General features: G+C 51.0%; 9 protein-coding genes across 9 annotated transcripts; 6 read left to right on the top strand and 3 right to left on the bottom strand.

Annotated features, from left to right (window-relative positions):
- Nucleotides 1-1474: 1474 nt before the first annotated feature.
- Nucleotides 1475-4152, top strand: LAJ45_08765 (uncharacterized protein; the record flags this gene model as incomplete). The annotated part of the gene is made up of 6 exons (XM_046118314.1): nt 1475-1792; nt 1856-2527; nt 2599-2805; nt 2867-2973; nt 3033-3192; nt 3241-4152. The coding sequence occupies 6 exons, from the start codon at nt 1475-1477 to the stop codon at nt 4150-4152; spliced, it is 2376 nt and encodes a 791-aa protein (XP_045968591.1).
- Nucleotides 4153-5845: 1693 nt separating this feature from the next.
- LAJ45_08764 (uncharacterized protein) lies at nt 5846-9069 on the top strand (the record flags this gene model as incomplete). The annotated part of the gene is made up of 16 exons (XM_046118313.1): nt 5846-6386; nt 6502-6790; nt 6846-6859; nt 6919-7057; nt 7109-7227; nt 7281-7408; nt 7466-7646; nt 7703-7738; nt 7802-7913; nt 7961-8008; nt 8104-8110; nt 8289-8381; nt 8432-8514; nt 8567-8646; nt 8698-8807; nt 8866-9069. 16 exons carry the CDS (start codon nt 5846-5848, stop codon nt 9067-9069), a joined length of 2184 nt encoding a protein of 727 aa, XP_045968590.1.
- Nucleotides 9070-10240: 1171 nt separating this feature from the next.
- On the bottom strand, nt 10241-11683 carry LAJ45_08763 (uncharacterized protein; the record flags this gene model as incomplete). Its single annotated transcript, XM_046118312.1, has 3 exons — nt 10241-11154; nt 11258-11381; nt 11486-11683. 3 exons carry the CDS (start codon nt 11681-11683, stop codon nt 10241-10243), a joined length of 1236 nt encoding a protein of 411 aa, XP_045968589.1.
- Nucleotides 11684-12037: 354 nt separating this feature from the next.
- Nucleotides 12038-12713, top strand: LAJ45_08762 (uncharacterized protein; the record flags this gene model as incomplete). The annotated part of the gene is made up of 5 exons (XM_046118311.1): nt 12038-12109; nt 12174-12312; nt 12394-12502; nt 12573-12602; nt 12698-12713. 5 exons carry the CDS (start codon nt 12038-12040, stop codon nt 12711-12713), a joined length of 366 nt encoding a protein of 121 aa, XP_045968588.1.
- A 986-nt stretch (nt 12714-13699) lies between these two features.
- Nucleotides 13700-16258, bottom strand: LAJ45_08759 (uncharacterized protein; the record flags this gene model as incomplete). The annotated part of the gene is made up of 3 exons (XM_046118308.1): nt 13700-14932; nt 15002-15229; nt 15287-16258. 3 exons carry the CDS (start codon nt 16256-16258, stop codon nt 13700-13702), a joined length of 2433 nt encoding a protein of 810 aa, XP_045968585.1.
- LAJ45_08761 (uncharacterized protein) lies at nt 14298-14528 on the top strand (the record flags this gene model as incomplete). The annotated part of the gene is made up of 1 exon (XM_046118310.1): nt 14298-14528. The coding sequence occupies one exon, from the start codon at nt 14298-14300 to the stop codon at nt 14526-14528; it is 231 nt and encodes a 76-aa protein (XP_045968587.1).
- LAJ45_08760 (uncharacterized protein) lies at nt 14556-14945 on the top strand (the record flags this gene model as incomplete). The annotated part of the gene is made up of 1 exon (XM_046118309.1): nt 14556-14945. One exon carries the CDS (start codon nt 14556-14558, stop codon nt 14943-14945), a length of 390 nt encoding a protein of 129 aa, XP_045968586.1.
- Nucleotides 16259-17283: 1025 nt separating the features above from the next.
- On the top strand, nt 17284-19486 carry LAJ45_08758 (uncharacterized protein; the record flags this gene model as incomplete). The annotated part of the gene is made up of 2 exons (XM_046118307.1): nt 17284-17529; nt 17588-19486. 2 exons carry the CDS (start codon nt 17284-17286, stop codon nt 19484-19486), a joined length of 2145 nt encoding a protein of 714 aa, XP_045968584.1.
- A 1005-nt stretch (nt 19487-20491) lies between these two features.
- LAJ45_08757 (uncharacterized protein) lies at nt 20492-21906 on the bottom strand (the record flags this gene model as incomplete). The annotated part of the gene is made up of 3 exons (XM_046118306.1): nt 20492-21401; nt 21514-21689; nt 21754-21906. 3 exons carry the CDS (start codon nt 21904-21906, stop codon nt 20492-20494), a joined length of 1239 nt encoding a protein of 412 aa, XP_045968583.1.
- Nucleotides 21907-21979: the final 73 nt, after the last annotated feature.

Genomic DNA, 21979 nt, shown 5'->3' with positions numbered 1-21979 from the left:
ATAAAGACCTTAGTTATGTAATGAGCTTCTTCGAACATTCCCAGCCATCAAATCACCCCCATAGATCAGGAGCTTGAGTTAGATTCACTGATACGTAGAATGTTTGTGTATATACGTATGTACTCGCGTACAGCATAAAGAACCAGAAAATGCAAGTGACGAAACAGGGATTATTTGTATGGAGTGGCGCTGATCTGCCATACAAAATACGCATTTGCATTTTCTGGTTCTTTCCCCTACACGCGAGTACTGTATCAAGAAGTTCCGGTGACGTACTTTGTACAGAGATATAGTTTTTTCTTTTCTCTTTCCTTCTTTTTTTTTTGTATACCTATTACCCTATTAATGTCTGCATCCGGTTTTTCTACTTAAGAAATCATCTTTGGCTTGCCATTCTTGAATTATTCTGGAAGTAGTATTGTGGGCTAGGTAATAAGTTGCATTATTATGTTGGGATATTTCAACTTCATGATTCAGTGCTAACCGCATGTTACTTAGATGGATGAAAGGCGATAACTCGTGGCACAAAATTTGGTTATGAGGGGCATTAGAATTGCAAGAAAAATCACCATACCGCCAAAACTCGAAAAATTGGCTATCTCCGTCCAGGGACTACCGCTTGAATAATTGGTTGGGTGGCATCGATCTACATCAGAAGTTTCCCATACAAGTAATTCTGATCTAGCCAATTTTTCGAGTTATGGCGGTACTTCAGTGCGATCTTCATCGAATCAATTAATTTGGGGGTTTCTCAGATGAGAACATAGAGATGAAGTCGTATTTAAGTATTAAGACAGTCTGTGCTCCCAGTGATAAGCATTCCCGGTGCGGCTAAACCCGAAGCGGCTACATTAATCAGCGGACGTCCTCAGTCAGCGCCTTCTCTCATTATTCACTCCCTTCATTTCTGCCGCCAACTTCTCTTCTCTTTCTCACTCCTTTTTCTCCCATTTCTCATTCTCTTGTTTGCTGTCTGAGGGGAAGGCAGATACAAGATTTAATAATCAATCCCTTTTGGTTCTCACGCACATACCCAAATAAGTCGGAACCTCCCCAATCCCAATCCTCCCCCACCCTCCCCACCAGCGAGCGAATAGATACCCCCACCACCAATCACAACTACAACCACAACCATCCAACCCATCAGGTCCTACGTATGCTCAGCTCAAGTACATAAAGTACCACAGCCATACAATAAACCTGTGTGCATCGCCCATCTACACCAGGACACGAGACTTGCCAACCCCCCATCTCCTTCCCACAGCATCTCATCCTAAACACCCCCATTCATCAGACTTATCTGCCATAACCTGCTACCAGTCACTACCCACCACCTACTCCTGGTTTGCCTCTAGACGGCATTGATCCAAAGTAGACCCAGCGAAACAAGCGGCAACTTCAACACAGTCGGTTCCCGTGGTATCACAAACCACGCCGACTGTGTCGTAAGAGCTGCGTTCTCCGAGTGGTGAAAATGAACCACCCATACCCTACGGCCGTACCGCCGGCAGTCCCCAATGCTCAATTTCGGCGTAGGGACGACCCTAGAATGTACCAGGCAGCTGCTGCGGCGTACTATTATCCGCAACAATTTCATCCTCAAGCCCATACACCGCCACCTCCCCCGGTGATTGTAAGGTCGCCGCACCCACACCAGGTCACAAAACCCCCGCCTCCGCCTCCACCACCACCTCCGCCGCCAGCCCCAGTTGTAACGAGTCTGGTGGTGGTGAAGGCCGCAACCCCACCACCGCCTCCCCCACCAGTTGTGAGGACTCAATATCAACCTCAAGTACTTTAACCATTCCCTGTAAATGTGGGTTATGCATTTGAGCACGTTGCTAACTTTGTGAAGCTACCATGGTACTCTGCCCCGGACGAACCTTTCCCGCGTAGACGTCGGCGAAGAAAGGCCCCCGCTCTTCCTACTCAGGTGTCTGCCCCAGCAGAGCCCGTTCCCGTAGCGGAGGAGACTGTACCTATTGCACCGGAAGTTTCTACTCTTGATATAGCGCAAGCTCCCTCTACTGTTTCAGACATTCAAACGCCTACTACCACATGCCCACCTTCTGAAGCCGGCTCAACAATTGCCTCGACACCCATATCTACTGCTCTACCAGCTACAGCTTTTGTTCCGGCCACTACACCTGCATCCGTACCTGCACCTGCGCCTACCCCTGCCCCTGCCCCTGCTGCCATTGTACAGAAGCCTGTTCCTGCAGTACCCGCAGTTCCTATACCTGCGCTACCCGCGGTGCCAATTATCAAGGCCAAAGCCAAGTCCGCTCCTAAATCGCAAACGGAACCGGCTAAGCTTGTGACCATCAGTCCCTTGGAATCCAGCACGGCCCCCAAGGATGCAAGTGTTAAAGAATCAGCTCCGAAGGATGTAACTCCTAAGGATGTAACATCTAAAGATGTAACTCCTAAGGATGTAACTCCTAAGGATGTAGCCCCTAAGGATGTAGCCCCTAAAGATCCAGCTCATAAGGATGCAACTCCAGTGACACCAGCACTGCCAGCTGCTGTCAGTGAACCAGCTGCTGTTGCGCCGCCTCCACCCCGGCCGCGCCCAAATCATGGGCCGACTTGGTGAAGGTAAGGAATGCTGTTGCGTCTGCAGGTATTGCAGGGGCAAAGGTTGAGCAGCAACGCGCGGTTGTCATAAAAGGAAATGGGATTGTAACAAATTCACTATCGGATATTTTGATTAACTTCACGATTCCGAGTGAGAAGAATGTTACTAGCCCATTCTTGGAACCTAGGGGATTAGTCAATACCGGTAATATGTGCTTTATGAATGCTGTAAGTTGTTCTGACGTCAGGGTGGCAGATCTTTGAGAATTCGTGGCTAATGAGACCTTAGGTTTTGCAAATGCTGGTGTTTTGCGGACCTTTTTACTACTTCTTAGACCACCTTTCAAAACAAGTCGCGCACAGCTTTAAAACGGATACGCCTTTGATTGATGCAATGTAAGTACTTGGTATTATATTCTAGAAAAAAAATGGGTTTCGATGTTAATGCGACTCAGGATCATGTTCATGCGTGAATTCCGCGTTATTAGCCCTTCAGCTGCCCAATCACAGCCTTCGACACTCAAGGCTCAGGATTTTGAAGCTTTTGGTGAGCCCTTTGTCCCTGAATTCCTATACGAGGTTATACGGAGTATGCAGAGCTTCGCACATATGAAGGTAATTTCACCCAAACTCGCCACTTTTTGAGGTGCTAATATTGTATAGCGGGGCCACCAACAAGATGCCGAAGAATTTCTAGGATTTCTTCTAGATGGTCTACATGAGGAGGCCATCAAAGTTATGTCGAAATCCCAGCCCAGCGGTACTTCCACCCCTACTCAGAATGGTACTTCGACTCCCACAGAAGAATCCTTGGAATCGGGCTGGATGGAAGTAGGCCATAAACAGAGGACCTTGACTACTCGTACCACAGAGATAATCGAATCTCCAATCACCAAGATCTTTGGTGGTAAGCTTCGAAGCGAGTTCAAGGTACCGGGGTTGAAGACCAGTGTTACACTCGAACCTTACACACCCTTGCAACTCGATATTCAGAGTCCAGATGTTAGGAGTGTTACAGATGCGCTAAGACACATGGCCGTAGTTGAAAAATTACAAGGAGATTACAACCCTGCAAAAGGCCCTAATGTTACAGCTACTAAACAAGTTCTCATCGAGACCTTGCCGCCGGTCTTAATACTGCAACTAAAGAGATTCCAGTACGACAACACAAGCGGCGTTCAGAAGATTTGGAAAAGGATTGGGTACCCCCTTGTTCTTGAAATTCCACCAGAAGCCATGAGCCATAACAAACGTACTGGACCACCGCAAAAGTACCGATTGATTGGTGTCGTCTACCATCACGGTAAGAGTGCGAGTGGAGGACACTACACGGTTGATGTCCAGAGGCAAGATGCAAAGAGCTGGATTAGACTTGACGACACAGTCATTAAGAGAGTTGGTAGTGATGAGGTTAGGATTGACGTAAAGGTGGAAGAGGAGGGTGAAGAGGATGGTTGGGTGAATGCTGCGTGGGAAGCAGTGAACGGTGCAAATGGTAAAGGCACGGGAGAGGGTGCGAAATGGGTCGGTGAAGGCGGAAAAGTGGCGTATATCTTGTTTTATCAAAAGTTTTAGGTGATTGAGTTCTCTCAAAATGTTTCCTCTCTCCTTCTCTCGCTCTCTCTCACCCTCTCTCACTCTTTTTCCTCTTTAGTCATTCATACCTTTTCCTTCTAACCCTTCTACTTTGCTTTTCTTGTATCTTCTTTTTCATTCTACCTCTTACTATTTTCTCCTGTTCTTCTCTCTCATATACTCTCAATAGTCTCCTCATATTTCTGCTTCTATGTACTCCCTATTTTTTCATATCTTCTTTCTGGATTCGGAGTAGACGGGGTAGTTACGGGATCGATCGAAAAAAGAAAAAAACTGGGATGGATGGGGGCGAAAGGGATGGGAAAAGTTTGCTTTTTTTTTTTTTTTAGTTATCTTTATTTTCTTTGTACGTTCATGCTGCATGAGTGCCCAGTCAAGTATACGTTAGTGAGCTCGTGCATGGAAGATGAGTGATTATTAGTGCTTAGGGGCGGTGGTTATTAGTGCTCTGAGAGATGTTGGGTGATCGTCTCATCCTCCTTTTTTTTTTTTTTTTTTTTTTTGGTATGAGCGGTGATGGCATATGTGGTTTGTTGTAGAGTATGTAGCGTAAATAGCTTGTCTTGTGATTTCGTTCAATTTCTTTAGTTGGTTGATGGATAGCTGGGTGGCTGGCTGGATTGGCGTCAAGGTATGTATATACTTTGAATATCAGGAGAAAAAATACAAAAAGAAAAAACGAGGGTTTGTCTTGGGTCTTTCTAGGGTTGAACACAGTGGTTCATGAGTGGTCACTCGGGCTCCTCGGGTAAAGCCTTCGGCGGAAGGGCTGGGCGGGGGACTAGCAAGGATTGCGGGCTTAGGTCTTGGGGGAATAGAACAGGGTCAGATCATTGAAGTTAGTTATCTCGGCAGTTAGTAATATGTGATCGATAAAGCCATGAAGAATGTTGTTCCTTACCAACTACAGCTAGAAAGATAATATTGCTCCAGGAACTCGAAAGTTCGGTGATAAATTTCTATGTACTGTTGAGACGAGAGTTAATGTCTTTCTCCAAAGTATTAACCGTCTTTAACATGTCTCTGCTGTTGTTTGATACATGTAGTCATCCATCTACCTATCAGAATCAGATGTTGTTTGCTCATTCACTCTAGAATTCAGACATCCTTGAGCTCCCTCATATATCCAGATGGGAAGCTTGCTCTGAGTACGGCCACCACCAGGAGTTTGTTTCTAAGAAGTGCGAAACATGAATTTATGTACCGTAAACATCAGTGGATTCTGTACGGGTTCTCTCCACAGCCCGAATGTCCGACCCAAGATAATTTTATGCATCAGCGGATGTCTGTGCAACAAATGACGGGGTTTGGGTTGCGATATGCATCAGTGCTAGCTTGACATGCGCCCATCTTGGGGATCCTCTCCCTCTCTCTCGACGACATAAGCTTCTGCGCAACACAACCAGCATCAACCGCATTCAAAGTTGCGCGAACAGAACCAGAGCGCGATACGATCGGCAGGGTGAGGGCAACAAACACGTCCCTTATTAAATCTCCCCACAGTGAATCTGGTCTCTCGGCATGCCGCGTGAAACAAACGTATGAACTCGATACCTTCTACCCTGCATTCCACCAAGACCTCCAAGGAAACCCACCAGCCCACTCCTCGTAGGCAACCCACAACTCCAATCTCTAGCTCAGAAGAGATAAATCCCAGTGGTCGCCAGATCAAATGCCCTTTGTTCCTGGGTCTGACACAGATATGCTTGACGCGCCTAATGGTACGTCTGCGGCTCATATCGAAAACCCACCTACCTTTCCGATCTGTGTGAACGGGCATACAGACGTTACTTTCACCGGCCCCTACAACCCATCTCGAAGCGAGCATGCTTCGCCCGTGGCTGATCAGACGTCTGCAATAACGCTGAGACTTTCGGGCGACGTGTCTGCATCGAGGGAGGATTCGACAGAAAAGGACCGTCAAATGTCGCCCAATAAGGCACTTCCAATATCAAGTCTCAAAACGGGACTATGTTACGACACACGTATGATGTATCATGAACAAATCAATGAGGAAGATCATCCAGAGCAGCCCAAACGGATATTCTCTATATATAGTGCTCTGGTAGGTGCTGGCTTTGTTGAAGATGGAAGTCTCGCGGGGGCCTTTAAGGATGGGATCATGAAGCGGGTAGACGCAAGAGAGGTAACAGAAAAAGAAGCTCTGTTGGCGCACTCTAAGGATCACTGGGACTACATCTCTAGCACCTCTGGTATGTTATGAATGGCTCTTTGTTTTCTCTAGCTTCTTATCCTCGTTGACCAGGGGTTGGACCTGGGGGTTAATTGTAGTTTGACTTGTTTGTTGACTTGTTCCTCCCTGTTTAGCGATGGATCCTATTGACCTGAGAGAGGCATGGCAAGAAGGGGACTCTGTCTACTTCTGTCCGGATAGTTTCTCTAGCGCAAAGCTCTCTTGCGGAGGTGTAATCGAATGCGCAAAAGCAGTCGTTGAGAGCCAGGTAAAGAATGCAATTGCTGTTGTGCGGCCGCCGGGCCACCACGCAGAGTTTCACAAGCCAATGGGGTTTTGTCTGTTTAATAATGTCTGCGTTGCTGCTCAAGTGATGCTAAAGAAATACCCGGAAACAATTCGTAAGGTATTGATATTGGATTGGTAAGTTTTCAACCTTTGTGAACTTCAGAACCTTGTGCTGATTCATGTGGCGAAGGGATGTACACCATGGTAGGGCCCCGCTTTAATTTGGCTGATATTTCCCCAAATGCTGAGGTTATCTGAAAAAGGAAACGGAACCCAGGCCATCTTTTATGACAATCCTCATGTACTCTACATGTCGATACATAGATTTGATGGTGGGAAATTCTATCCCGAGGGCCAACATGGGAATTATGACAAGTGTGGGGTGGACGAAGGCGTTGGGATGTAAGCATCCTTAGTCCAATTCCTCTTTTAGTCCTGTTGCTAACCTCCCAGGAATGTAAACGTTCCTTGGAACAATGTTGATGGTGGCATGGGTGACGGCGACTATATGTACGCGTTTCAGCGTGTTATCATGCCTATTGCACTAGAGTTCAACCCCGACTTGGTTCTCAGTGGGTGTACCCTCCCATGAGACCCTGATGATGTTTCTTACGTACCCTTTTAGTTTCTGCTGGGTTCGATGCCGCGGTAGGTGATGAATTAGGAAAATGCATGGTGACTCCAGCTGGCTATGCGCACATGACACATATGTTGATGAGACTCGCAAACGGAAAGGTTGTTGTTTGTTTGGAGGTAAGGGAAAAGATCACAACCTTCACACTAGACCTTCCGGTTTCTAATCCTGCTCAGGGAGGTTATAACCTGGATTCTATATCCCACTCAGCCCTGGCAGTGACAAAGGTGCTACTTGGAGAGCCACCCGGGAGACTTCATGATGGGGACAAAGTCAGACCATCAGCCTCAAGGGATGTCGAAAAATGTGTTATACAGCAGTCCCGATACTGGCGCTGCATGAGACTTACAGAGTCAGGTAACTTGAGCCCCCCGAATCGTTTCTTAAAGCCACTAGCCGCCTAACTAGCGTAGACCCCATGGAGAAAACAAATTCCTATCGGTTGCACGGTAAGGGTGTTAAGTCTATAAAATTAGAACCCTTTAAAAGTACTGATAAGAGATATCGCAAAGATGTCATCAGATCTCATCAGGCAAAGGTATTGTGGGAGAAACACAGAATGTCGGATTTGAAAATATTTCGAGACACCATTTCTGTGTCCTTTGAAAACCAAGTTCTTGCGACGTAAGTAATTCCTCTGATTTTCCGAGAAGATATTCTAACAAATACAGAACAAATTCTTATAAAGCTGAGACGTTAGTCCTGCTTGTACATGACCCGTACGTAGCGATATAAACCATGCACAAGAATCTTCATCAGTACCTCTTGGTCTAATCATTCAGTTGCGTCTGTTTTGTGAGATACGAGGGAAAAGACCGTCGGTATGGGCACTCCTGGATTCCAATATGATAAACAGGATTGCGCCCCACAACGCCCTGCTGGTACACCCATTCACTCACCCACTCTTCCCCAGTCCAGCTAATTCACGCGATTCTACTTAACTCGGGGGAGGGCAGATATTGGGTTTAGGCTAACGCAGTGTCTTTTCGCGGGTTTTAGGAAGATGTAGGTAACATGTACATCGATTGGGCCGTGCAGAGAGGATATGCTGTCATGGACGTAAATATACCACAGGCATTGACCACCAAAGAGGTATATATCCCTTTCATATGTACAAGACTTGCAACTCATTATTCATGGAGGGCACATTGGCCGAACAGCATGAATACGAAGTAATGAGGCAAACGGAAGAAATCTGCATGTACCTTTGGGATAATTACATTGAGTAGGTCCACTGCACCTGTTATAGAGCGTAATCAGTAGCTGATTTTTGATAGGATTTCTGACGCCAAAAACATAATACTTCTGGGCGTTGGAGATGCCTTTGTTGGGATATTATATCTCCTAGCTAACCGGGGTAATAAATCATGATCAACGTTGTGATTAATCAGTGCTGACTTGCAGTTAGAGTGCCGTGAACGCGTCAAGGGAGTTATTGGTATAGTTGGTGACGAGAACGGCCTCAGGGCCTGTAAGCCTGGAATCCACGGCGACATACTCATCGACTGGTACTTCAATGTAAAGCAACCAGTTAGCCAGCTTTGGGCCAGTCAAGGAATCAGCTAACATATTGTAGAATTCCTTGATCTTTTGCACCCAAGAGCATAACGTTTGGGGGGTAAGACGAGGAAAGAAGAAACATGGCACCATCCGCAAATCACCTGCGACCAACCTTCAGGATGTACTGCGCGAAGCATACGACGAAATGACCCACTGGCTCACGGATAGGCTTCCCCCACCCCCGCCCCCCGGCGTCATACGAAGGCCTAGCAATTCCTAGTTTCGATTCGTCTTGCACACCACAACTTCCTATTCTTTTATTTATTCATTTTAAAAGAGTTCCCTATAATTCTACCACAATCCTGGCATAGGGGATTGTATTCATCCCTTTCCACCCCTCCAATCCTTACCGCCCTCATCATCCCTTCCACCCTATCCACCCTTTCCACCCTTTCCACCCTTTTCACCGTTTCACATTTTTTTTCTTACCTTCTTCACGCTGCCACTCGCTCTGGGTGGGGTTGTAAATTAGTTTTGTGTGTATCTGTTTTCTGCGGTTGTCTCGTCTCTCTATCTTTGACGTATCTACTGAGCGGGGGAATTTAGAAAGATGTCAGCATAAAAACTCCTGAAGGGGGAATTGTAGTAATTTTTTTGACATGTCGGGGCGGCGTGGCGCCGGTGCAGAGTGTGCCAGCTGTCGAATCTGTTGCTGGTATTGTTACTTAGCTACGATAGCCGTAACCTCATTCTCGTCATGCAAGCATTGCGGTAGGAGACATACATACATACATAGATGGTGTTTTTTTCTTCTCTCGTTGGAATCGGGCCATATAGTCGAAGCTCGTTATATTCATGTCGAAATTGGAATAAAGCCGCCTGAGGGGTGTGTGTGCTCTTGTAGTGAGAAAGGTGTCAGAAATCTTCATGAGTGCAGATTTGGGAGGGAGTTGAACAGTCGAGTGATCAGGCATGCTTGGCCAAGCTGCACGTGAGTGAGTGGTGGGCACGGGACTGGCGCACGCGATCATTTCCGGTCATGTGCACGGCGCGCCCACAGAGTCAACGCAGGCTAGGCAACGAAGCTTATCTTGACTCCTTGAGTGCTTGTGTGGGGCCTTGGTATATGTCTTTTCTCTCTCTCTCTTGGCTTCTTGGCTTGTGGGGTTTCATGAGATGTCACTCGGTGGTGTTGGGCACTCGGGTCCGGGGTCTGGGGGTTGGTTGGTTAGTTGTTTCTATTAACTAGCTACATGCACTCAAATGAAGAGGGGGCAGCGCTGAAAAGTAAAGAAGATAAAAAAAAATCTCTATAAGGATATCTATATACCCGCACCCAATCTAGCCCCCCATCCCATCCTTCTAAACTCCACCCGCACGCTCAAAGCAATGATAACACCAATCTAACCAACAAGTGGCAGCCAACCTCCAAATCCCGATCCCTCTCCCTTCTAATTCAACAAGATGGTGACCACGCCGCCATCCTCGCCCTCGACCCTGATCGCCGCCTCCTCGCCCACAAGCGCATACCGTCTCCGCACCAGCTCAAACACAATCAGCCCCGCACTCGTACTCGGCACCTGGCGCAGCGTATTCATCACAAACCCTCTATACAGCCACCTTGCCCACCCGCCCACCTTCTCCTTCTGCAGCGCACACTGCACCCACGTGTCTCGATACGCATTCGCATACACCCTCCACGCTGCCCTCACCCCACCACCACCCGCACCCGCACCCGCACCCGCACCCCCGCCGCCACCCTGCGGCACCAGCTTCGCGGCATAATCCATCGACTCCAGCCGGCCCCAATGCACATCCTGCACCTTCCCCAGCGGATGCTGCACCACCTGCTGACACACACTCGCCGCCATCCCCGCGGCCAGCAGGAACGCCGGCTCCATCGTAAAGTGCGGGCGCACCGTCGTCTCCTCCCCTGGTCGAAGGCCGCGGCCATAGTACCAGCGCGCGTAGCCGTAGAAGCCCTGCTGCTTGACGCCCTCGAACGCCGCAAAGAACACGCCGTAGCCGAGGCTCTCCTTGAGCAGCGAGAGGCCGTAGCCGGCAAAGACGCCGCGCGGGCCGATCTCGCGCAGCTTGTGGTGCGCGTACGTCCACATGGACGAGTATTGGCCGGTCAGCATTTCGCTGACTTTGAAGCGGATGACGAGGGCGTCGAGGGGGGCGGCGACGATGGATTGGAGGGTGCCGGCGAGGAGGCCGGCGGTGAAGGTTGCGGTTGGGGGCGGCGGGGGGTGGACGCGGCGGGAGTGGTGGGAGGAGGGGGCGTGCAGGGTGGAGAGGGTGGTGAGGTAGGTTGTGTAGAGGAGGGCGCCGACGGAGGCATTTGCTATTAGCGGTGGGAGGACTAGAGGAGGAGAGGGTCAGTACGGGGTTCTGGGTTTTGGAGGGGGTTTGTGTGGGGCGGTGATCATTGGCCCTCCTCCTAGCTACATGCAACTCCTTCCTACCTTGGTTCGGGATGAAGCCCCAGCCGTAGTGTTTGACGGCGTGCGCGAGCAGCAGCGGCGTCGTCTGGCGGAAAGACCACCTCTCGCCCGCCTGGATCAGCGGGTTGACGGCGCGCACCATTTGCTGTGTTTCCCCTCGCTCTCTCCCTCGTTAGCCATCTCGATCTCTCCATCTCTCCATCCATAATCATGGTATAAGTAAAATAATAAAAAAAGTCCACAACCCACCATATAATCCACCCTCATCCTAAAAAACGCCTTGACGGGCGCCCGAAAGTAGAACGCCACCAGCTGCGTGCCCACGGCCCGCACGCCCGCCGCGGACGTGCCCTGCACGATGTTGTTTGCGGGCTTGCGGGCGGCCGCGGCGGCGTCGGCATCGCCGCGCGAGGTCGGGATCGAGGGGTCGTAGAGGTCTTTGGTCATGGCGGCATCGATCGGGAGTTAATTGTTTAGATTCACAAGTAAGAGGGAATCGAAACAGGCCGGAAACAGAACTCGGTGGGCCTGGGAGGGAGTGTTTAAGTACTGTATGTAGGGAAAGATATCTGAGAGAGAGGCAGGGTGCGCTTGAGCCTCAAAGCTTGGGTTTGGGCCCCACCAATCAACCCCGCGATACCAAGAACAGGCGCTGCACCACTTACAACCACCAAGCTCTCTCTCTGCCCATAGCTCTCTACATATCTACAACTCTACCCATCTAGCGTAGAACTCTCCCCTCCTCTCGCTATATACAGCTCCCCCTCCCCCACATCCATCCACAGCTCCACCACAGCCAAAATGGTGACCCTCACAACCCCGCCCTCCGTCTACCCCGACCACTACGACTTCCCCCCCTTCTTCACCAGATACGTCCCCCTCTCCCCCTCCCCCTCCCTCCCAGCTAACCAACTAGCTAACACCGCCCCCCACACAGCCAAACGAAACAACCTGGACCGCCCAGCGCACAATCTGGGCCACCTTCATCCTCGACTACTGCCGCCACCACCGCCTCTGGCGCCTGTACGTCTCTGACGCCCTCGAGACCGACCTCTTCTGGAACCAGAAGCTCTCCCGTACCCCCCCCCCCCCTCTTTTCCCCCCTTGCCCCTTCCCCCCCCCCCCCTAGCATAGGCAGGCTAACGCCGGCAAACTAGGACGGCTGTCGCCGAAAGACGCAGCGGCGATACTGGAGTGGATGGCGGGCGAGGGCATGATCGCGTGGGACGGCGCGGCGGCCGTGGTGTATTGGCGCAGCGCGGAGGAGTGGGCGGAGGCGATATGGCAGTGGATTGATGCGACGGGGCAGAAGGGGAGTGTGTTGACGCTGTATGAGATCTCGGAGGGGACTTGACGGTTTCGCAAGGTGAGTGGTGGTTGGAAGTGGGGAGGAGGAAGTAGGGGGGGGATAGGAGACGGGAAGTGGCTAACACGGTGATGTGGGGGTGGGGGGTGTGGTAGAGTTCCATGGCATTGATCCGTTGATATTAAGGAAGGCGCTGGACGTGCTCGTCAAGAGGGGGAGTGCGCAGGTGTTTGGGAGTGAGGATGAGAGGGGTGTCAAGTTTTTCTAAACTGCCTATCTATTCTCGGTATCGTCGTTGGGGAGTGGGTGTTTTTTTCTTTATTTCCTACTTTTTTTTTTTGTAAGATGTGTTGGTAGTTACAGTATATTGCATACCTAGTATTTTGTATTTTGTAGGAGAAGGAAGGGAGGGGGAAGGGAGGGAGGAGGGTAGCTCTGCCGGCGCGGGCGTAGTATAGTGGTAATGCTCACTGAAATGAAAAGGTAGTAATGAATACGATCCCCGAGTGTACATGTAGTTGGAGAGTAACCCTGGCCTAAATCTATATTCGAGTGACAGTATGTGAAACATGGCAGATCTGGGTAATAAGTATTAACCATTTGGGGTATATCTTTGGACGAGTTTGTGAGGGTTTGCCTCCTCTTTTGTTATCGATATATGGTGGTCTAGATCTTTGAATCATCAATATATAATTCACAGCTTTGCCCTCGATCGATCCTGCACTGTAAAGGTCCGACGGTACATTCATCAACAATACAATGCATTTTGTTATTTACATTTACAGTAAATGCTATAATTCCTCTATCTGCCCCGACTTATGAGCTTATCCACTCTGATTTCTCGGAAGATTTCTTGTATGCCTTACTAGGCTATGAGCAATATAACTGTAATCCTCAACCCCAAGAAAGAACTCTGTTGGGGGGGAGAGAGAGGACAGTCTATGTGGGATAAGAACCGGTTTTCCACTTCCACCGATAGAGCAAGCTCCAAGAACCCAGAAGACTCAATGTAACACACATATATATCATTGACATATCACCAACAGCACACCACAATCACGAACAAGCACTCGCAAAAACACCAGACACCAGCAAACTCCTCAATTCTAGCTAAAGAAAAAAGAAAAAGCAAAAAAGGCGGCCAAACAAATCTACCACTACCTTCTCTCCACTACCATCCCCCTCGCCCGCCTCCTCTCATCCACCTCCAGCTTCCAATCCACGCCGTCCGTCCCCTCCAACATGTCCGCAACCTCATCCTCCTCCATATTAACACACAGGCAGATCTGCGTGCACCTCACAAACGTATCCCTCACACCATACATACCCCCCCTCACCACCACGCCCACCACCCCCGCCACATCCCTCTCCAGCCTGATGGCCCCCAGCTCATTGATCCTCCCCGCATACCCCCACACCCTCTTCTCCAGCAGCCGCGCAAAGTACCCCGCCGTGGTCCCCAGCAGCTTCGAATACATACGCGCCGTCAGGACGCGCTTATACGGCGTCATCAGCGCCTCCCACCCCTCCTGAAACCTCCTCCTCACAATCTCGCCGTCGTCCTGCTCCGCGTCGCCGGCGTCGGGGTCCGCCTCTGCCGCACCACCACCGCCCGCCCGGTCAGAGACGACATACTCGACGTCGCGGAACGCCTCCGTGAGCAGCGGGCGCAGCCGCGGCTTCACAACCTGGTTGAAGAAGACTGTGATTCCGTCGGCGACGAGCTCGCCGGCCTTTGCGTCGAAGCTGCCCTCCATGGCGCGCAGGGCGTCGCGGACGGCCGCGGCGTCGCTCTGGAAGGGGAACATCTCCTCGAGGGCGACGTTGACGGTTGTGCCGGGGACGGGGGCGGAGGTGGCGGTCGCGAAGGAGGTGATGATGCGTGTGTTGTATTCGGTGGCGATGTCGAGGTTGTTGATGAGGACGAGGAAGGAGATTACTTTTGCGTCCGGGGGTGGGGAGGAGGCGGTGGCGCCCTTGGGGTAGGATTCGGTTTGCATCTTGCGTTGGATCATGCCGATGAAGTCGCCGCTGAGGACGCGGCCGATGGTGGAGATTGCGGTGGTGACGAGGCCGCGCTGCGAGGTGTTGAGCGTGCGTTGGAGGAGCGTTTGTACGATGTACATTACGTCGTCGACGGCGGAGGTGATGAAGGGCGCGTTGGAGATTGTGGAGACGGGGGAGCTGAGAGAGAGGGTTAGGTCGGAGGGGGCCTCGTCGAGCTGGAAGGCCTTCTCGACGGAGCGCCGGCAGAAGAATGTGGTCATCGCGGAGAAGGGGAGCAGCAGACGGGACTCGACTTTCTGCGCGAGGAGAGAGTTTTGGAGGAGAGGGGGGAGGGTCAATGGGATTGCCACTTCGGCGTCGGTCGAGGGGTCGGGTTGGGGTGGCTGTGGTAGGTAGGTCAATGATTGTGCTGCAGGTCAATGATTGACGTTGGGATTTAGGGTTAGACTTACGAGGCATTTACGGGCGATGAAGCGGCAGTACAAGGACCAACGGCTAATCATCATGCCGAGCTCTGAGAGCAGCATGTCGATTTCTTTAACGTCGACGCCTTCGTCTTCGGACATGCGGGGTGCGCCCGGTGCCGGGGAAGACGAGCGGGGGGTTCCCATAGCACTACGGGTCTGTGGAAGGAAAGATTGGACCAGGAAGGAGAATGCGTAGGATTTGATATCGGTGAGCTATCATATCGTCAGTCAGGTGAATCTAACGGAGTCATCAGATATCACTCTTCGCACCTTTCTATCGACATTGCGCTCATCACCGAAGGTATCAATGAGAATACCGGCCTGGGTATCGGCCTCGACCTGCAACCTCTCAATAACCTTTACCATGCGGCCTTCACCATAGTGCCGCTCAACCAGCTTCCCATGCTGCTCCACGATGTTTGCGATGTGCTCAAACAGTCGGCTCATGGAATTGCCATAAAAGAAATCGCCCAATCCCACACCATCTCCCGTGGTTCTCTTGTTCGCCAATGTCTCTCTCGCCCTCGCACTGACACCCTGACAAACATACCTCCCATACACCTCCAGCCCCACCTCCGTCCTCCCAATCAGCGGAAACAGCTTAAAAAACCTCGTCACCTTCTCGCCATCCCCGGCCGCCGCCGCCTTCTCAAACTCCCTCAAAAACAGCCCACACAGCGCCTCCGCGGCATTCTCCAACGTCACGCTCGGCGGATCAGGCACCTCCGCCGTCGGCACCATCTCCTCCGCAAACTCGCCCTTGACGATGTGCTCCGGCACCTTTGCCGACCTCGCCAGATACCCCGCAGCCGTCTCCCAGTCCTGCGGCGCGCCCATGGACCCTGTCATGCCGAGAACACATGCCTTGAGTTCTGCGACCTGCTCAACGACCTCTAGGGTGGCTTTGACGCGCGATTGCTCGACGTCGAGGCGTTTCACGGCGCCGGTGACGCGCGCGGCGGTGCTGGCGGCGGGGGACAGCATGCTGTTTGTGAGGGAGCGGGCGGCGACGACCTGCGTTCCCAGGTGCGCGCGGATGAGATCCAGGCGACTGAGGGAGTGGGTGAGCTCTGTCTGGGTGCTGAGGAGTGCATCGAGGCGGGTCGTGACGGCGGTTTCCTGCGCGTTTAGGTGGGCGAGTGCGGCCTGGAGTTCCTCAGTGGTCGTGCAGTTGTGGACGGACGGTGGAGGCGGTGGGGAGGCGTCTGTGTCGTCGGCCTCGGAGGGGGGGTAGGGCGTCATTCTGGGTCAGGTGGAGGTGGGATGCAAGGGTCCCCGCGGTGTCTCAGGCAGAGTATGGTATGTGGAATTGGGCTTGGGAGGCAGTTAATTGGGTGAGAATAAGAAGAGAGGAGAGCTGTAGTATGAAGCCCGAGTCCTGGAGTCGAGCTGGGAGCTCTACAGCTGCATTCAGTGATTCTGGGCCTCAATTGAATATTTGGCGTTGAGGGAGCTATCAAGTCCTAGGGTTAGGGTTATCCGGAGCTTTCCGGATGTGGTGTGAGGTTTGGAGTCGAGAAAGACGTTTAAAGAAGGCTTCTTCTGAGGTCAGTGATGTTATTGTAATCTACTAATGGCATCGTGATTAGAAACTCAGAGTTATCGCACAACTTACATCTAGGGTCTCTGTTCGTTAACCGACTGGCTGTACTCCTCGCCTGTCAAAGAGTCAGGGAAACCCCGCTGACGATTGCGATAAGAACAGATGAAGATGAGATGCATCACCTTGCTTTTGGACGAAAAATGTCATTGGAGTCAATTGCGCTCAGTCCAGTACAGAAATAGACTCAATCCCATGCAACAATAACAACAATAGGTAGCCAGAGATATGGAATGCACTGCACTGGTACTGTGTCTGTAGACCGTAGATTGTAGATTACCAATATCAGTCACCGGCATGATGTGATGACTGATATGGGCGGCGATTACTCAGAGAGGCAATTACAACGGCGGCTTTCCCTCTCGAACCACCTTGCCCAACCTTGATTGCCATATCTTCCTCTCCTCTTCCTCTTCCTTTCCTCTTCTCCTCTTCTTTCAATCGACGTCACCCTCGCAGGTCGACACTCCCCCCCCCCCCCCCCCAACTCCCCTCCACCCTCACCAAAGGGTGAGTAATTCACTATTTAGGATACTAATACGGACTTTACTGCCACTGCCACATACTCTACGTCCCGGTTTCGTTTCGTTTCGTTTCGTTTCTTCTGTTTTTGTACAATATACTGTCCCACAAGGTGCATCTCTTCTCCACTTCCCTGCTGCCTGCCATGTCCTCGAATTCTCAACTCGCCAGTTTCCCTCCAAAACAGCTCGCGTCCGCTCCGCCAGCCCTTACGACCAACGACACTGCCCAGAGACGCGGTAGCATCCCTCTCGGCTCAAACAGTGCAGGAGGACCTCGTAATATCCCTGACGGAGGCACGCCACGAAACGGCCAGGCAGGTAGGAAGTCGCACAAGAATCACAGGAAGCCACATACACCACGATACGGAAACGACGACCATATCGACGAGGTATTATTTTTCTAAATTGCCACTGAGGTTGTTGGGACGAACAGCTGACATAGCTCAGGACGCAATGACGCTGCCATCGGGAGGAGGAAGAAAGGGTACGAGTATTACGCACTTGATGAATTGGAATGTAGCTCCACGCCCACAATCGCATCACAATAACTACCGACATGGCCACAATTACCGGCGGACCCCAACCTGGGGATTGGGTTCGGGATATCATGCGAATGATAAGGCACGCTTTATCAATGCCAACTACCGCTTTCTCGTACACCCTCGTGGCGATTACCGCGCGCAGGCAGTTGACTCGGATGTGCATCTACCATGGGATCTTGTGCTGCAGGTCATAGCATCAGAGCAGACACAGCGCACAAACTGCCCAATCTGCCTTTCTACCCCCGTGGCGCCCCGGATGGCGAAGTGTGGGCATATATTCTGTCTTCCGTGTCTCATGCGATATATGGCCTCTACAGACGACAGCAAGCCGCAGGGACCACCGGAAAAGAAACCACGGTACAAAAAGTGCGTAATCTGCACGGACAGTATCTACTCGAGCGAAATTCGGCCGGTTCGATTTTTTGTAGGGCAGGAGAACCCAGCACCCAGGGAAGGCGAGGATGTGGTATTACGGCTTGTAATGAGAAGGCAGGGCAGCACATTGGCGCTTCCGAAAGAGGGCGCAGAATTGCTGCTGTCGGAGAAGGAGGATGAGATACCATGGCATTTTTCAGCGGAGATCATGGACTATGCGAGGGTCATGAAGGGGACGGAGGAGTATATGGAAGAGGAGTTTACGAGAGAGATTGCGGAATTGGAGAAGATGGCTAAAGAGGACAAGGTGATGTTTGGTGAGGATGGCGAGTGGACCAGAAAAGCTATCAACAACATCAATGTTCAAAAGGAAGGGATTAAGGGAATGGGCAATCCACCCAAGGCCATAGTAGAGCCTTCAAAAGCCAAGGAGAAGGAGAAACAGCGCCCAGAGATCGTGTTTAACGAGAGTGATGAGAATGTGCCGGCATTCTACCATGTAGTTCACGAGGCCTCATCCGGTCACTCATCATCAGCTAATTCACGGCCTGAATCAACTACGCCTTCACAGCACCCCTCGGAGCCCCTAGAAACGGTTAAGCCACCAGTCCCAGTACCAAAGTCCCACCTTCCACAAACCCACGACATGCCATACTACTTTTACCAAGCGCTCCCCCATTATTACCTCAGCTCTCTCGATATCCGCATTCTCAAAGCAGCTTTTGGCTCATACCACGCTCTGCCAACTGCAATCCTTCCCCGGGTTGAGAACATTACCACAGGCACATCCGTCGATGATGAACTCCGCAAGCGCGCAAAGTACGTAGCGCACCTCCCAGCCGGCTGTGAAGTTGGCTTCCTTGAGTGCGACTGGACGGATATTGTCCCACCAGAGGTTCTGGACCGCTTCAAGGGCGAGATTGACCGCCGCCGGAAAAAGAAGCACGACAAGGAGCAGAAGGAGGAGCGTGACCGCATCCGCGCCGAGAAGGAAGAGGAGGCACTACACCGCCACCGGAGAAGAGGCAGCATGAGGGGATTTTCAGAGGAGGACTTTGTAGCGCTAGCCACCCGGGAGTCATTAAATGAGCTTCCGCAACCAGTGTTTGCGAACGGCGGCGAAGGGAGTTCGAGTTTACCCCCCCTGCCACTACACGAGGGTGAGTATGCAAGCCCAGGAACGAGCCCCAGTACCAGTAGAACCGTGTGGGGGACACCGTTGGTTCTTCCGCAGGGCGCGGAGCAGTACAATCCAGTCGAGAGGGAGGAAACAGGGTGGTGGCAGGACTGGGAGGACGATGAGACGCTGGCGAGGCTTGCTGATGCTGGCGGCGGCGGGGGGAAGGCGCCGAGTCATGGCAAAGGAGGCAAGAAGAAGAAGTTCAAGAAGGTTACGCTGATGACCAATGGTGGGAAGAGGGGGGCTTAGGCTTTTACTGATGTAGGTCTGTAGCTTGCCATGGGATTTTAGTGGAATTTTGTCTCTTTCCTTCTTTCTTTCTTGGTTTGGGTTCTTGTGTAATTCTTTTAGTTGTGGTAGCTCTTTTATGTGTTTTCTATTGCTCGATGATTGGCGGTTGTGGCATGGAACGATATGGAATTGACGGTCACGGTTTCAAGCTGCATTCAACTGGGCGGGAGGCCGGCCCCGGATTATTGGCAGCTATAGCTATGTGTCTAGCTAGCTGTAACTATATTATGAGGTAAGTATAGGTAGGCAGGGACGGAAGGAAAGGGAGGGAAAGGAAAGGGAGTTTGGGGGAGTTGTTTTTTTATATCTCTTTTTTTTTTTTCATCTTCCTGTTTTTATCTTGAGAAGCTCCGCCTACTTGGTTCTGTAAAATACTTATACTGTATTTATACCGAAGGGCCCGTGGCTACTTGTGGTAGACGGATGGAGAGAAGAGAAAGTAGGATCATCTTTCGATACCATCTCTTCTCGCCATACCCAATACCCAATACCGATATTCTCGTATCAAAAGATAAAATAACAATAGCCATTGATTTTACGAGGCCAGGTACATTTGAAATACGCACTTTGAAGGTCAAGAACTCATTGTCTTCAATTGCCTAGTTAGGTTAGCGCATTATGAGATCCTAATGTAGCTAGTGTGATCAGGTGTCAATGACAACCTATCTCTGGATATATTTCCGTCACATCTTGATATTGATATGCGGATCTGAAGCCTAATTTTTATTTCGAGCTTGAACCCTGGAAGTGAGTTCCCTTCCTAACAAACAAAAGATTATGTACTAGCCTTCTTGACCTCTCGTTCACTTCTCTTCGAACCCAAATCAATGTGTGGCTATAATTTTAAATCACAAGACAGGAAGAAACTTTTCGAATCAAAGAAAGAAAAAAACAATAAAAGGAAAATATAGTTACAGCTTAGCCATTACCAATTCTCAACATTCCCCCTTTCCTATGCTGAGCTTACAGCTTCTTCGCCTTCAGTTTCTTGGCCTCCTTCACACTCGCATCCAGACCTTTATCCAGTACATCGACCACCCTCTTTCTCTTCTTCTGCTCTTTCACAGAAGCATCCACGAGCTTCTCCGTACTCTTCGTTATTTTCTCCTCCGCTGGCTTCTTCTCCTCCCCCTCAGACTTATCATCTTCGGACTCTTCATCTGCAGGCGCGATAGCGGCTCTCTTCTGTTGGTTCTTCTCCTTCTTTTTCTGCGCCCTTTCCTTGTTCTTTGCGTTTTGCTTCTCCTGTTTCTCGAGAAACTTCTGCTCCTTTGAGGCGGCCGCCTCCGCCGTAAGCACATCCTCCTCATCGAAGAGTTGCGGCGTCAACCATATCGGCAGTGCCACCGAGCTAGGCGACTTCAAGTGGATACTCCTCGCCCCGCGCCATCCCCCAGGGAGCTTCTTGTTCCCCAGCGCAGCATTCACGACCGCCTGGACGTTCTCGGCGACCTGCTCGGCCGTGAAGGTGCTCAGCGCGACCCTGATGCTTGTGTTTGCGCTGGGGGTCAAGTGGAGCATTGTTGAGCCCAGGGCCCTCTCAATCTTCTTCTTGAGCTTTTCGGCGTTGTTGGGCGGGGTTTCAACGGCGATGGGGACCTTGTTGGTTGTGTTGTAGAAGGTCTTTCCGAGGATCGGGGGGAGCATGCGGACGATGTTGTCGTCGGCGAGGAAGAGATCGTGGGAGTCGCGGAGGAGGCGGAGAGACTCGAAGGACTTGAACTTGGCGCGCAGCTTGCTGATTCCGATGACGCGGGTGACGGTGGAGGAGAGGCCGGCGGCGGCGATGAGGTCTTTGAAGTTGCGCTGGGGGTCCTTGACGATGAGGCAGACGGTGGTGGTGGTTATATCGTGAATGGGGTGGGGGAGGGGACTGCGCGCAAGATGTTAGTGGGCTGAGGAAGTCGGGAATTCCGGCGTAGACGCAATTGGTTCGTCATTGGAAAAATGGAAGAGGAGTAAAGAAATAGCGGGGAGAGTCTAACATTTGGATAGGCTTCAACTTTCTAACGTCAGTATTGAACTTCTTAGTTGTGAGGTTCAACCAAATCGCCTGGGCGCGGTCGTTTGAGTCTTCATCATCCCTAAGCAAGTTTTTTTTGGCGCTCTTGTCTTCCTTGCTTCCAACAAATTTTATAAGTGCTTTGGAAGCTTTGAGAACCTAATTCCGCCGTCGTCAGCTAAAGAAACCAAAAGTTTGCGCCAAAATTGGAGAGAAAAATTACCTGCTCGTTGTTCAATTGGTAGGGAGTGTCACTAGGAACGGTTACTACTGTCTCGGTCTTTTTGGCTACCTCGGTTTTTTTGACCTCGGGTTTAGCCTCATCAGCCTTAGGCGCAGCTTTCGTTACAGTTGTTGAAGATTTTGATTTAGCCATTGTGGAGTTTTTCGTTATGCTGCTGGTTGGTGATGAAAAAAAAGCAGTGCACCTAAAGAAAAGTTCAATTTTC

Source organism: Morchella importuna, assembly GCF_003444635.1.
Source record: "Morchella importuna strain M04M26 chromosome Unknown Morimp01GS031, whole genome shotgun sequence".
NCBI lineage: Eukaryota > Fungi > Ascomycota > Pezizomycetes > Pezizales > Morchellaceae > Morchella > Morchella importuna.
Note: the sequence above shows the minus strand (reverse complement) of the source record. Positions and strands in the feature narration are given on the sequence as shown.